General features: G+C 43.5%; 1 protein-coding gene across 11 annotated transcripts in view; it reads left to right on the top strand.

Annotated features, from left to right (window-relative positions):
• magi1b (membrane associated guanylate kinase, WW and PDZ domain containing 1b) overlaps positions 1-14,842 on the top strand; it is a 132,425-nt gene extending 117,583 nt beyond the window's left edge. For 8 of the 11 annotated variants that reach the window (XM_069511186.1, XM_069511152.1, XM_069511157.1 and 5 more), the window contains 6 exons: positions 1,531-1,734; positions 5,711-5,804; positions 6,805-6,892; positions 7,733-7,876; positions 9,260-9,398; positions 12,809-14,842. In XM_069511186.1, the coding sequence (XP_069367287.1) occupies positions 1,531-1,734; positions 5,711-5,804; positions 6,805-6,892; positions 7,733-7,876; positions 9,260-9,398; positions 12,809-14,040 (1,901 nt within the window). In that variant the 3' untranslated portion in view covers positions 14,041-14,842. Of the gene's footprint in view, positions 1-1,530; positions 1,735-5,710; positions 5,805-6,804; positions 6,893-7,732; positions 7,877-9,259; positions 9,399-11,718; positions 11,799-12,808 lie in introns of all 11 variants that reach the window. The other 3 variants (XM_069511206.1, XM_069511207.1, XM_069511171.1) reach the window with 2 other exon arrangements.
• Positions 14,843-15,366: the final 524 nt, after the last annotated feature.

Here is a 15,366-nt window from a genome sequence, read left to right as displayed (position 1 = left end):
CTGTCAAACCAAGACACCCGAACCTTTTCTTTCGCTTGCTGCTACACTCACACAAGGCCTTTGTAATTGATCACAAGTGAAGTGGGTCTTACATAAGGCACTTGTATTATTCAGCTGAACTTAAATGGATTCTGCTGAGGAGGTTAGCGCTGAAAGACTAATGACAACTTGATGAGAATGAGAGCTACATGAAGGATAAATGGGGGAAATGATCGACGTGAACTATATTTATTTATTTTACGGTGTACGATCAAAGAGATGCAATGACTCCAAATTACTATTTATGAATTTATTTATGAATTTATTTAGCTGTAAATACCACATGGGTTTTTTAACCTTACAGTGGCTCTGCTGTTTGATATCACACATCCCTGCAAATAAATTCTGTCCAAATTGACTCTTCTTTCCTTTTACAAACTAATAATGTCTTTTCTGCGATGCACTCTTCCCCAACTGTCGTGGCTTCCTGCCCACACCACCGTGGCATTCCACTGTTCTCCGTGCTCTCATCTCTGTCAGTGTGGGTGGACTGAAAAAAACTGAAATGCTCATCTTCTCACTAAACGGGCAAAGCTCAGAGTAGAATGAACGGGCAGGCAGTTGAAACTCCGTTTGATTTGACCCAACATAAAAATCCGTAAAAATCTAATGGAAAGTCATTGGCAGCACAAACAAACCAAATCTGTTGTGTACCACGTCAGAAACTAGTCTACCACATTTGGTTTTCAGAGAAGCTATTTTTTTGTTAAAAAATGTAACACCTTATTTCATTTCTCTCCATCTCTCTATGTGTGATTCCACACTTTATATTTTTATAGTTCAGAATGGATGGATTCAGTTAAAGTGGCAGGAAGAGCTCAGGGTTAGACAAGTATGTAGAGGTGCAAAAGAGAGTGAGAACAGAGGCAGTGGAAGAATGACAATGAAAAGTGAGAAGAGGAAAGAAAGGAGTGATTGCATGCTCGCTCTCTGCAGTGACTGATTCAAAGAGAGAGAGAGAGAGAGAAGGGGTTGGGTTGCTCAGAGACCTCGGGGGGAGTTTAAGCTTAGGTAGTCAGATCTATATGTTTGCCGTCTCCAACCTTCTGCAGGTGCAGGCATTGGAGATGTAGACAACACATTTCATACAAATGTTCTAATGATACCAGTTTTAGAAATGTGATGCTGCCACAGATCTAAGTGAACCAGAAGAATAGACACATGAATGTTGCTTTGAGCTCAGGTTCCCCAGTGCTTTGAAAAACCAATTTACAGGAAAAGTACGGAGAATTACAGTTTGACAGATTCTTTGTGGAGCTTGTTGAAATTTGCCCTTCTCCTTTTGCCAACGCTTGCATTTTGTTCCTCCCGTAATTCTGATCAGCTTCTCTCTGCGACTTTTGCTCGGCTGGCTGTTGAATTAACACAGAACTTTCTGATCCTCTTTCTCTGCTCCGTTCCCCCCTTTATCCCTTCCTTTTCCTTCTCTCCACTCACAATCCAACAACACTTCACACTGAAACACGCATCACATGTCAATGGTGACCGTAGCTGGCAATGCATGTGTTGCCATGCCCCACAAAATAGGGCGCATCATCGAGGGGAGCCCGGCAGACCGCTGCGGGAAGCTGAAGGTTGGCGACCGCATCCTGGCCGTGAACGGATGCTCCATCACCAACAAGTCGCATTCTGACATTGTCAACCTCATCAAGGAGGCCGGGAACACCGTCACGCTACGCATCATTCCTGGAGACGGTGAGTAGACGGTTTAAGTCAGCCTCCCAAATTAAGCTCCGCTATTAAATGTGATTTTTTTTTTTTTTTGTCTCATCATCATTTATATTCCCATGATACACTGCTGCAAAAATGGGGGCACCCTCAAGGACCCTCAGAGGTGCCTTCAAGGGTGGGGAAGGAATCTTGCTAACTGGCACATTCTGATATTAACTCATTCAGCTGGTAGCCTTCAGCCAAAAACTCACATTCAGCAAGAGCTTGTTCCTCAAAACTGTTGAACTAGGACTACAGATTTTGCAAGTGTCTCTGGCTCCATGTCATAATGCTGGATGTCAAACAGTACAGTCATCAGTTATTATTAGTGTTGTTACAGAGACTGAGTGTATTTGAGGAGCAGGACTTGCGTTGTTCCCCTCATCGGTGGTGCTTATGCATGCCTGTAGTATTACATAAAGCTCGGAGTTTCTTCACTTGCTTTCAAAGAGACTGAATCGCCCCCGCAGTGTTGACAGTGCTCTTCATCAGTAGGGATATTTGGGAACTTTCCCAGCCTTTGCATTTCTGCCCTCAGCGTGCCTGCACTTTTAAAACATGCAAGAGTAATGTAGCTGTTATGGTATTCTGTGTGTGTGTGTGGGGGATGTGGTCCAGGTATTACTCATGTTGTGGAGACCTAAATCTGTTTACACAATCACATAACAGGGACTTACGATGACAAAAAAGTCCCCATAATTTAAATCATTCAACTTACAGGTGAAGACATGTCTTTAGCCTTAGGTTAGGCTCAGGTTTATGTTAGGTTAAGGTTTAGGTAATGTTCAAATTCAGGTTAGCTTAAGGGTAGGTTAAGATTAAGTCTAGGAAATGGGTTAGATTAAGGTTAGGACAAGGTTATGTTTAGGTTAGGTTATGGTTAGGTTATGGTTAGGTTATGGTTAGGCTTGGGTTTAGTTTGAGGTTAGGTTAAGTTTCGATTTAGGGCAAGGTTTGGGTGAGGAGAGAAAGTCAGAACCTCTTCTGTATATGATGTTGTGTTTTTTAGCCAAAGTTTTTAAAGGTTTGTGCACGTTGTGTTGTGCAGCTGAGAGTTCTCTCCACTTTGTCCTGACAGATCAAACTGGCGTGCTTCACAAATACCGTTTAATTAAATGTGTGGGTCTGTGTGTATAAGTGTGTGTGTGTGTATGTGCGTGAGGAAGGCGATACTCCCTGTCAACCTACACACTAGAAACTGTATCTATTTGTCTGCGGTTCGTTTCTTTCCGGATCACTTCTTATAGATGAAAAGTGTGGGGGGTTTTTTTTGTCTTGCTGCAGAGCGGTTGATGAGAACGGGGAGAAAAAATTGCTCTGCCAAGAAGAAACACAGGGAGAGAAATAACGGCATGTGCCTTATCTGAATCTTCCGGTCTGTGTTTACGTGCATGTGTCAAACAAAGCGACGCCGCCTCACACGCAGGCCGAGAGAGAGTGACGGGGAAAGATTGTGGCTTGCGTTGTTGAGTTGTGTCTCTGAGTGACTTGTTCTCGTCGCCTGTGTTTACACATGGCTGAGCAGGACTATTTTTGTGTGGATCAATCCTGTCTAAACTTTCTGACGTGAATTATACAATCGCATGAAGTTTTTCCAAGGTGAGGCCAGGTTCAGCTTCTTTCCATTGAGCTCCCTGCTCCCCTGTGTGGGAACACAGAAAACAGGCATGACACTTCCCAATGCACACACACACGCCTTCATTAAAGCTTATGCCTCTGCTGCATAGACTCTCTCTTGTGTGAGAGAGGGCAGATAGACGCGCCTGTGCTGATACGATGTTCCATTTTTTAGCACAACCTGGGCTATTCTGTGCTGCACAATCATCCAACTTCATTTATCTCCTCTCCCTTTCTTTCCCTCTCCACTCCTTTTTCTCAAAATCTAATTTTGACTGTACCTTTTCTCCATCCTTCCTCTTGTCCGTTCAGGGCAGTGGACATAAAACGAAGGCCAGAGACAAATTACAGAAACAGTTCAGTGCTTCTCCTGCACGTCGTAAATGTTTTCAAGGGAACCAGGAGAAAAGAGGCAGCGGCCTGTGAGCAAAGCGGAAAGATAGAGAGAAACAAAAGCTTTTTCGATTAATTTCCAGACAGAAAACAGTTGCAGAAGAGCATAATGGAGAGAGGAAGCCGGATGAGAGGGTTTTGCCAATGAGCAGATGGAGGGGCGAATAGGGTTACAGGGACAAGCTGAGGAAGTGAGAAATGAGCAACAGAAAATGTGTGGGAATGTAACACAGACGCAGAAACCTCCTGCTGAGGCCCAAGCTAAAACATCAAACTAGAAGGTTCTCCCCCTCCACAGTCCAAAATGAAGTTCGCCCCACCCACACTGCAGCTCGATTGGTTGACTTTGTTCTCTCTTGGGGGAGCGGTCAATCAAAGAGATAAGCCAACAGGCTTCGAAGGGACTGATGGAAGTGGACGAGATGAATAGATGAGAGAGGAACTGACCGTGAGAGGAATAGGGAGTAGCGACTAACAGAGGAGAGCAGAGGAGAGTTGTAATCAAATAAAGCATACCTCGAGATGGCCAAGAACAATTAGGTTGTTAAGAAGAAGAAAGGATTCTTTACGCAGCAAGAGGAGAATAATGATATGTGTTTCTGTCATTAAGGCCCAGCGTGATTCATTGATAACTCAGAGTAATTGAATCAAAGATAAGAGACGGAATGACCAGGAGCTTTTATGGCCTTCGCTGCGCCAAGTGACAGTTCTCATTCAGACAAGTGGAGCATCAGTCCAAAAGGAAATGTGCACCATTTGGAAAATAAACCTAAAAAAATAACTGACAGCACAAGCGCTGTTTTACTCTGACGTCCCCAAATCTTTGTTAAATGGCGGAGGAGGCTCAGGGGCTGGTGTGGGGCTACATCTGTATTACTACTTTTTAGTTTGAATAGGGCTTTTATTTAACTAAAACAATCTCTGTCCACACTAGTGTTTTGGCTCCATATCAGTTCTAATCCCCTTCCATGCAAACACATCTGAAAACACATATCACAGAAACACTTGTCACGTACACTGGACATGAGCGTGGACTCAGGAATTGTCGCAGATTGCTGGAATAATAGCTTGTCTCCATTGCATGTAAACAGTTTTCTCATTGTAAAATGCAGAATTTAACTGCACAAAAGCTATTAACAAAGACAACAGGTCAGCCACTCTTGTAATTGATCCATGTAGCATTCTACTCTGGTACCAGAGTCTAATGCCAGTTGTTTTTCCTCTGGAAAGGGGTCATGTGATAGGAGCCTGACTAATCAGAAAAAGACCTCAAGTAAAACGCTGCCCCAGAGTTTTCAAACTAAACTGGGGACAAGAGCAATTCCAGACTTCTTAATTTTAGCGCCTACATAAACTACTGCTGTATTGTGGATGGCTGGTGTATCCTTAGTGGAGTTGATGCCTCTTAAAATGAAAACTTGGTGTATGGATGTCGCCTTGATCCCCATAGGTCAGCTAATGTTTGAAGATGACAGCTGCTGAATCGACGCCAGTGTTCAAGCTGCAAAATGAAAATGTTCCATGTCTAAAATACGGATTTAATTCCATCACATAGATTCTTGCGAGACATTTCTAATGGAGCACTTTTATGCAAATTCTAATGTACTGAATTAGAAGCTGTATGGAAAAAGCAAATGTCACTAAAATTTATTCAGTGCAGCATTTGAGAGTTTGATGTTCGCTGGAGGCAGAAAGGCTGTTGGACAGTGTGAAAAATGTTCTGGACTTGCTGCTATGAAAAGCAATAATTTGCCAAATCCATTCGCGAAATGGTTTTCACTTTTCTTATTTTCATTTTAATCATTTTATATGAAGCCAATTTATTTGCTTCAACTTGCCAAACCCAGTAATTTTTATTCATGTGGCAGTTTCAAAATTAGCCTCACATTTGTTTAAAGAAATGTCCTTACAGTCTCTTCCTTTTCTTTTCTTCTCTCTCGTTCCTTCTCAGAGTCGTCAAATGCATCTTTGTTGACCAATGCAGAGAAGATTGCCACCATAACCACCACTCACACACCTCAGCAACAGGCCGCCCCGGAGGCCAGGTAAGGAGCATGCTGGGAAACGAATGCTGGGGCATTGTAATTTAAATAAGAAGAGTTTTTAAAGGAGACCTTTTATGTTATTCTATATTTTCTGTCATATAAGTAATGTTGTAGGTTTGCTATACAGTTGTTTGAGGACAGCATAATACCATTTTACCACCAATGTTAGCTTTAGTATTTTGGGACAGTAGATTCATCTCCACTTTAAGATATAAATGTCACAATTATTGATTAAAATGTCTAAATACCACTGTGAATATTTAGGTGACTTGTGTAGCCTACTTACATTATCAAAAATGTGTGCAACAATATTCAAACTCAGAGAAAAACCCCTGTTTCAGACCTAGTTATGTCAGGTAGATTTTAAATCCCGATGGTGGTGAAATCAACAACTCCCATGAATCCACGCTGCTTCGTGGCATCATCAAACTAAGTATTTTGTTAGATTGAGAGACCACTAGTGGCCTAAGTGACATATTGGATGTTTATAGCAACATTTTAGCCCATTTTCATCAAACACAACTATTTAAGGAGCAGATATAGACAAATGTTTTATATGGGTTGTGTTTGAAAGACTGAATCTACTGTTATGTCTCACAATAAGCAGGTTTTCATTGAAACATTTTTGACAAAATTATTGACGGATTTGGATTTGAAAAATTGTCCCTTCCAGTCCCTTATGTTCCGTTGCTTAGTTTTAGTTAATACTAAGCATAAGAGAATAAGCCAATGCTCAAAATATCTTGTGTTCTGCCCGTTTGTAGGCGTCAGCATGCATTAGAACCGAGGGTGGTTTAAAGGAGGCTTCAACTGAGGGGCTGCATAACAGGCAGTTTGAGATACATAAGGCCTTTTTTTGAGAAGTCTATCATATAAAACTGCTCTAGTGGTGTCCCAGAATAAAATATATGGCTGGACATAAGCAAAATGTTGAAAATATGCAGTTAATTGATCATTGTTTGCTTTAAATGTTTTACTAACTGCTGTCTCTCCGTCTCAGGAACAACACCAAACCAAAACAAGAATCGTTTGAATTCAAACCCCCACAAGGACCTCCTCCCCAGCCCCCGACACAAGTCTCATCTCAGGTAAGAAGGACATTATGGTTATCCATTCCCCTGTCAATCCATTCATACATCCCTCCACCCAACACCCTGGTAATCTACACTCCAGCAGTCCATCCACATCCACACTCGCCTTTTTACTCATCCATTCAGCTGTTGTAGCCCCCACAGACTTATTTATCCTCCATGCGTCAACCAATCCACCCACCCGTCTTCCCAAGGACAAACAAGGTGCCTTCTCATTTATTTATTTTCCTTTTTATGTCTTTTTGGCCACATTATCGGGGGCTGCGCTGAGGACAGCCTGTTTGCTTTCAAAGTAACCCCTCAGTCCACGGTGTTCGCTGCTGAATTAATCTGGCGGTGTAGAGATGTTTCTCACTGATAGCATTGATTCTTCAGCAGAGGAGATTAGAAGGGCATGAAGATGGGAACTGCTATGGCCATCTGCATGTCCTTGTGCTGCCCGGCTCCCTCTCCCTCTCTCTCCCTGTCTCCCTCGCTCTGCCTGTGCCCCCTCTCTTTGTCCACCTACAGCCCGAGGCATCAATAATTCAGCATCCTTACACCTGAGCAGAAGCATGCACTCTCACAAACACACACACACACATACCCATACACACACCTTACATACCCATACACAAACACACACACACACACACACACACACACACACACACACACACACAGCTAAAGAAAAAGTCTGAGTTTCCTGAAGATGACATTTGTCCCATGTTCCTGAAATAGGAGTCCACTTCAAAGGACACACACACACACATACAAATCTGAATCACAAAAGTGACCTTGATGCAAATTCTCCTTTCCTGTCTTTCTGTGTGTGTATGTGTGGTCCATCTCCATCAGGACACTGAGTTCTACTCAGTGGACCTGGATCGAGACAACAAAGGCTTTGGCTTCAGTCTGCGCGGAGGCAGAGAATACAACATGGACCTCTACGTGCTGAGGCTAGCTGAGGACGGAGCGGCCGTACGCAACGGAAAGATGAGGGTACGGACACAAACAGCATCCAGCATTCACACACCACAAATCTATACTGTTTACTATTGCATTGAATTATAAAATATTTGTTGCATCTTGAAAATGAGTGCTTGATCTGAATGGGAATTGATTAACTTTATAATGGTGAGGCCAACAGTTATTCTGTGACTGGAGTCCATAAATGAATTACATCATAGTTATCTTAAGCTTATTTCTGTGGATTCCCAAAACACATGATAAGTAATAATGGATAGATCCAGATCACCTGTTTTACTTTATTCTTCTATATTAGTGTTTTGATTAACTTTATATCCCACCTTGAAACTTGAAGTTAGGATCAGTTATCGGTTTCTGAAACATTTGTTATCTTATTTGTTGAAATCCTCTCCACGTCCCAATAGCCATCAATACATAAAGTCATCTGAAAAAAACTGAGGGCTGGATGATGTTGCCTCATACACTTAATAGCCTTCAGAATAATATTATCTACCAATATAATTACGTGTTCCTCCCAATTACTGCAAGCTATGCTTCAGTGAATATGGTAGCCTCCAACATGCAGTATGCCCACTGACAGAATATGCCCATGTAGTGGCGTTCATACATGCCGCAGAAGTTGCCATGAAACTGTGATATTTAACCTTTATTTTTTGATTGATTGTATAAACCATGTAGCCCTTCTCCCAGGCTGCTTGATTGAAAATGCAGCACAGGGTTAATGGATTCTCCCCTGTGTGTTTACATATGCACGGAGAGAGCAGTATTTACAGTATGTTTGAGCTATAAGGTGGTTTTTTTTACATACATTAATGTGCTACAGTTAGGACATGTGTGGGTGTGCATGTATTAGCACTTTCTGTACATGCATACATTTGTGTAAGTGCACCTTATTAGCAGAGATATTAATAGTAGCTGCTCTGTGAGGCAGAGAGCGGTGTCACAGAGAGATCCATACTCTGCCAGAGGAATTCCCTCGGTGCAGACAACGCTGACAGATAACTTGAGGCGTGGAGGCAAAGAATTAGGAAGCAAAAAGTCTTGTTTTTTTTTCTTTCTGGCTCCTTTTTTTCTCCCTTTTTCCTCTCTCGTTGTCACAGTTGCTGCGCTCCAATGTAATTTGCCCTTTCTGAAGACTGTTAATTTAGAATGTTGCTGTTGTTGCACTTTATCTTTCTGATGATTGGATATGTAACGTCTTCTCATTCTGTCCTCTTTCTCCTTCCCCTCCTCTGTCATCGTGTCCCTTTGAACCTCATCTTTCCTGTGGTATACTCTCTTCCCCACTGTCACTTGTTCTCTGAATTCGGTCTCCCTCTGCTCTCTCTCCCTTCTGCACCTTCACCCAACACTCTCCCTCCTGCCTTTTCCTCCCCTGCTCCTATTTCTCCATAGGTTGGTGATGAGATCTTGGAGATCAACGGCGAGAGCACAAAGGGCATGAAGCACGCACGAGCCATCGAGCTCATCAAGAGCGGAGGCCGGCGCGTCCATCTGGTGCTCAAGAGGGGTGACGGCTCTGTGCCGGAATATGGTGGGTCAATCTACGAAAACATTCCCTTCTCCCCCATCTTCACACCCTGAGCCAGGGGGGACGCCCTGTGGACAGTGGTGGGTCGAAGGGGAAAGAGGGGGAAGAACTTTATTGCCCTCCCAGGACCCTCCACTCATCCCTGGGACAAACCCACCAGGGAGGGTTAGATGGGCTTTGGTTGGTCGTGGTTCTCTTTCTGGTGGAGGTCAATCCTGGGCTTTGGGATTTTTTCGGGGGGTGAAGGCGGAGCAGGGGGTGGAGGGTGTTCCCGTGGGTGCTGTCCCCCTGCCCTGCTCTCACCTGCTCTCAGTTTCTGTGTCTTCCCGCTGTCACTTCCTCACCTTCTGGCCACTGAGCAAACGCACTCCACTGGGACTTCACAGGAAGGTGGTGGGTCTGATTTCAGTGCTTCATGAAAATAGAAACTGTTTACAGAGTTTGAATGACAGAGTATTGAAAAAAAATCAATGTATCTTGTGGGTAAGAAGTGATATTGATGGCCTCTGATTCCTCTTTAAACACTAGTTTAGCGTTGAGAGGAAGAGAAAGTTGCATCCTGTGATAAAATGGGATATCTCGCAGCTCTGGTTAGGACATATTTATAATATTTATTGAAGGTGAATGTAAGCTACTGAACTCGTTTGGGGTTTTAAGTGACCTGTATTGAGGAGAACAAAAGGCAGTTTGATGCTCTTTTTTTACCATTTTAAAGACAAAACTCTCACGATACTGTGCTTGACATTACTCACTAATCCATGGATTTTATTTGCACCCACTGTAAATGTCATTGAAAAGCTGTGACGATAGGAACTCCACCCATCCCTGTTGAAAAAAGAAAAAGAGCCACTCCAGTTATAAAGACATTTTGTACAGTGATGAAAAGAATAGATGCGTTTTTACAAGTATTTTTGTTCCGTGTACAGAGCCATGAATCCAAGCCACATATTAATGGATAAAAGTCTATTGCTGCATGAACTTGTCAAAAGTGTAAATTGGATTGTTTTTCCTTCTAATGTCTATTTTCCATAATATTTATGGAAGTTTTTTTTTTATCGTATTGACCAGTTTTGATTGATAGTAACAAGTCATCATACCTGGGTTTTTTTTTTACTTTGAGTGGAGATACTTTTACTTGTCTTGAAAAGTTCATCAGTGTTATTTTTTTTGGGCTAAGAATGTGCCATCTGTACCTGCACCAATACTAGGGCTGTCCCGAATACCTCTGTAGAACTTTCACGTTTCAGTAATGTGATTTTCATCATATTCATGAATTATTCCCTGGAAACTCTGAAAATTGAAAAAAGTCCTATTTCCCAATGTTAAAGTTAAAGTAAAAAGTTCCTGGATCTGACCACTGATTGGATTCACACCAAAATGTTTACTTCCTGACCTGTTCCACATCCTTCCACCAAGTTTCGTATAAATCAGTTTCATCGTTTTTCCGTAATCAAACAAGCAATCCAACCAACAACATGTGAAAACTTAACCTCCTTGGTGGAGGTAATTATTGGCAAATATTTCAAGCCTCAGTTTAACTTTAGCAACATCTAAGCTGCTTCTTAATTACCAAAATCGTAGGTTTGCCAGTTTTATATCCAACACGCTTGACTTGCCTGGGCTCGAAACTTGTCACTGTCCAAGTAACATTAGACTCACTGTTAAGATTAAAAATGTCCTTGAAAAACTGAGAATAACTAATAATGTTATTATTGTTTATTCTAATTTTGGGCTAGATTAGCAGCATTTGACTTACATTTGATTTCAATGGCCACCACCGAAGCTTTGAGGAGTTCAGGACAGCCCTATCTGATACGACATCATGTAAAGTTGTATATTTTTGGGTCATTGTTTGTACTTTTTAGTTGGAACAACCTTTTGACAGTCTGCCAGTATTTTCTTTTTATTATTTCTGTCAGCAATGTAAACTGCTTCATATACTGTTGTTTTGAATGTGCAAGTCTCACTGTCTTTACTTTCTGTTTTTGGGTTTCTGCTGCTTCTGTGTTCACATCTCTAGGTGTGTGTGGGTGCGTGCGTGTGTGCGTGCGTGCGTGTGTGTGCACATGCAGGACTTTTCTCTGTAACTGGTGTTTTCCACTGAAGGGTTTGGGGTATTTCCTGGACTGTCTCTTTATTCTCAGTGACTCAATGATCAAATAAACACATTTTTTTTCATTGAAAAAATCAACACAATAATTCTCCTTTTCTTCCTTTATGTCGGTTTCAGGGGATCTAAACTACTGTGTTCTTCTCTTTTCTTCTGTTTCTGTGTATCTTCTCCCTTTCCCCCGTATTGCACTGGGCTCTTGTCTTCCTTCAGGGATGGTCGCTCCCCATCTCACTGCATGTATGAGAAATGACAAGATGGGGGAGGCCTCTGTCCTCCAAAATCAGACCACGGTTTGTAACTGTCCCTCGCTGTCGTCTGGCTTCTTCCTGTCGTTCTCTCTCTCTCTCTCTCGATCTCTTTCTCCCTCCATCCTGATGTGTGTGGTGTGGCCTCAGATCACCTGTGCCCGTGCTCTACTCCATGCATACAAATTCATTCACCCAAAATGCACTGCCAGTGTCGCCGCTGCCGTAGCTGTTGTGATGGATTCTTCATGCATACTGTATGTCTGCGCCATTTGCATTTGACCTCTGGCCAACGAGTCCATAGGTGAAATGCACAGCGCTCGTTTGTTCTTGTTAACTGGTTTAGATACAGTGTCTTTGCTTCTTTAGACAGTTTTTCACTGTGGTCGTTGCTCTGCAGTTTCTAGACCTTCCTTAAGATATAGACACAGAGCTTAGGTAAGGTTGCATCTTAAATCTGATAATAAAAATGTGGTGGCTGCTTAAATAGATGATTTACTGAAACCAGAGAGATAAAATCCACTGAGCAAAGCTATTAAGACTAACTACAGTAAAATGTCTACTAAACCTATAAGGCATTAGTCTTTGGATCTCATCGTGAGCATTATATTTTCTTGAAACATTTACGATTCGTCGAAGGCATCATGAAAGTGCATGAAAGAGCATGGCTAATCAGTACGATCAAACAACATGCAGCACGTTGGCACTGACTGTAACCAGCCTCCAGTTAAGTCGCCGGACTGGCCAAGTCCCATTGAGGTGACCCAAGGTTGCCCTGGTAACAGGTTTGTTGTGGGTAACATGGGTCCTCAAGCGATGGCTGCTTCACAACTGTGACACTGCCTTTTATTCTCATGTGTAGCTACACTCATGTTGTATCATTGGCTGTCGCTGTGCCATCTAACAACTTGCCATCTTTGCTGGCATTAACATCAGAATGGCTTTCTATTGAAAATGTGCTCAGCTTCATATCTGAGTGATACAGCATGGTCACTGAGAGTCTACCTGTTTGTTTCATCCTCCTACCTTGGTTTGTATGTCACACTGTGTTGCAGACGGCAGCCCTAACAACAGCATCACAGCCAACGCAGCCGCAGGGTTACAAAACGCTGCGGAAGTGAACACCCTACCCCCAACCAACGCACCATCGGAGTTAAGTTACCCACCAGAACCCCAACAACCATCCCGGAGCAAGAAGGAGTCGGGTCACAAGTCTACCCGCACCGGCAAGCAGCACCATTCCAAGCACCGCCACAGCTCCCCTCACAAGAAAACCAGCACGGGAAAACACAAGGAGAAAAAGTCTACTGTCAAGCTGTTTAAGAAGAAGGATGGCAAGGGGAGTGACAACCACCACCACCACCATTCCAGCGGGCACCACCGTAGTCGCCACCGTTCGCCCGACAGGAGGCATGGCAGGTCTCGTAGCGCAGACAACACCCTTGATAGCCATCAGAAGGGTCGCTCACCTGACAGACACCATGGCCACCACCGCCACCGCTCTCCCTATCGTTCTCCTTATCGCTCGCCTCGCCGCCACAGGTCTCCCCACAGGTCTCCCCACAGGTCTCCCCACAGGTCTCCCCACCGCTCTCGGCACCACTCCCCCACAAGACGCCACGCCCACTCCTCAGACCCCTACCGCCGGTACGCCTCCCCAGAGAGACCGAGCCACAGCAATGAAAAGCCCAACAGTGCTGTGGCCGTATTGAAGGAGCCATCTAAGGCTCCTGAACTCAGCCTCCCTTTTGAGGACAGCATCCTCCGAGAGCCCCCGGCTCTGGACCGCCTGAACCGAGAGGCCACGGTTCCATCATTGCACAGGGAGGATCACCTGTACGGCGAGGATAGCCTGCTGTTGAGAGCCTCCTCCATGGACAGAGCCTACAAGGGGGACAGCCTGCTGAGGGACATGGCGTCTCGGGGCCAGAGAGACGCCACCTTACCCAGAGTGCGCACCCCTGACTCAGATTCAGCCTACAAGAGGTACAGCTCACTGCTGAGGGGGCGCTCACCTGAGAGGACTGAGAGGGACGGGCGCTACGCCAGCAGAGATAGTACTCCAGAGAGCGAATACGGAGCCCGAAGCCTGGGACGTGACATCTCCCCGATCAGGAGTCCCAGGAGAGACGACTCGGAAGATGAAGAGGATGATGACAATTTCGTAGCGGCTAAGGTGAGAGAGTACTACAGCACGCTCAAGACCGACACCAGTCAGTCGTCCAGGCCCTCGCTCCCTGAGCCCAAGAAGACCTACAAGGACAACCCCAAAGACCTGAGTATCTGATTGGATGACTGTCAGCCAATCAAAGCAAGCAACCCACAATACACCTCAAGTACTAGCTCATATTACCACTTGGTTCTACAGAAATGCACCCAGCTATGTATACACACAAACGTACATTAACACAGCTGCACACACACATTATGTAACAGCGTTGAGTTACGAACAAGACAGTGATTCCAAAATGATTTTTTTTGAAAGCTGTTTATTTTTCTTTTCTTCGATTGTATGTTTTATTTTTTTTCTCCCTTGTTTTTGTTGAAGCATTCTACATTTACAGTAACTCAGACTTTTCCAGAAAATGTAAAACCATAAAAAACAATGATGTGCCTAACAGTTCCATTAACGAGCAACCTTTTTTTTTCCAATTTTAATTATTTGATATGTGGCAGGCGCTTTGTGACGCGCTGTCAGGTGAAGACATGTATGTACTTTTCCACATGGATCCCATGGAAGAACCGTGCACCTGGATGACTGTAACTGGTGCTCACAATGATGCTGTGCATGTCTCTACCGGTTTCAATGTCTCTTTCTCTCTATTCTCTCTCTCTCTCTCTCTCTCTCTCTCTCTCTCTCTCTCTCTCTCTCTCTCTCCTGCCTTCATTCTCTCTCTTTCTCTCTCCCCAGTGCCACTGTTTTTTAGACATTTGACCAGACTATAGCACAAGCCTGCATTTGTTTGTATATTTTTGACAGTTTGCAGTATGTGTACATTCAGAGGTGATCATTTTAAATGAATGAAGGGGAAATCAAAAGTTAACTATGATGATGATGTTAAAATAAAATAATATATTCAACAAATTAACGCATGTGTGATTGTTTTGGCTCAATCTCTCTATGTCATCCCATCCTGTAGAACCTAAGTATTACAATATTGATTGAAAATCACTTGAAGTTTGTAACAGTTTTAAAAAGTGTGATATTCAAAGGTGGCAGCAGAAAGTATAACCTAAGAGAGTTGTCATCTTTTGGTAAAACAAAACACATAAAAAGTGTAATCTCAGGCCTCCAAAAACTACACTAACTGTGTGTTCTTCTTCGAGGCTTTGAAGAAAAGCAAAGAGCGTCCATCTTTTTTTCACAACATCAAAGCCAGTCTTAAAATGTGCCTCCACTCCTCTCACGTCTTACTTTGATTTGTGCTTCATCTGTGCCCTCTCTCTGCTGACACGCCTTCTCCTCCCCAATTTTAGTCCTCTTACTGGATCCTCGCTGCGCAGAGGTTTTTCATTTGACAGAGAACAGGCAGTGAGGGAAGCTGTGTCCATATTTCAGGACGGTGACGGCGATAGGTGGAGGATTTTGACCCCACCCCCTACAAATGAAAAT

This window comes from Paralichthys olivaceus, chromosome 2 (assembly GCF_024713975.1).
Source record: "Paralichthys olivaceus isolate ysfri-2021 chromosome 2, ASM2471397v2, whole genome shotgun sequence".
Classification (NCBI taxonomy): Eukaryota; Metazoa; Chordata; class Actinopteri; order Pleuronectiformes; family Paralichthyidae; genus Paralichthys; species Paralichthys olivaceus.
The sequence above is the reverse complement of the archived record's forward strand: the minus strand, read 5'-3'. Positions and strand labels throughout refer to the sequence as shown.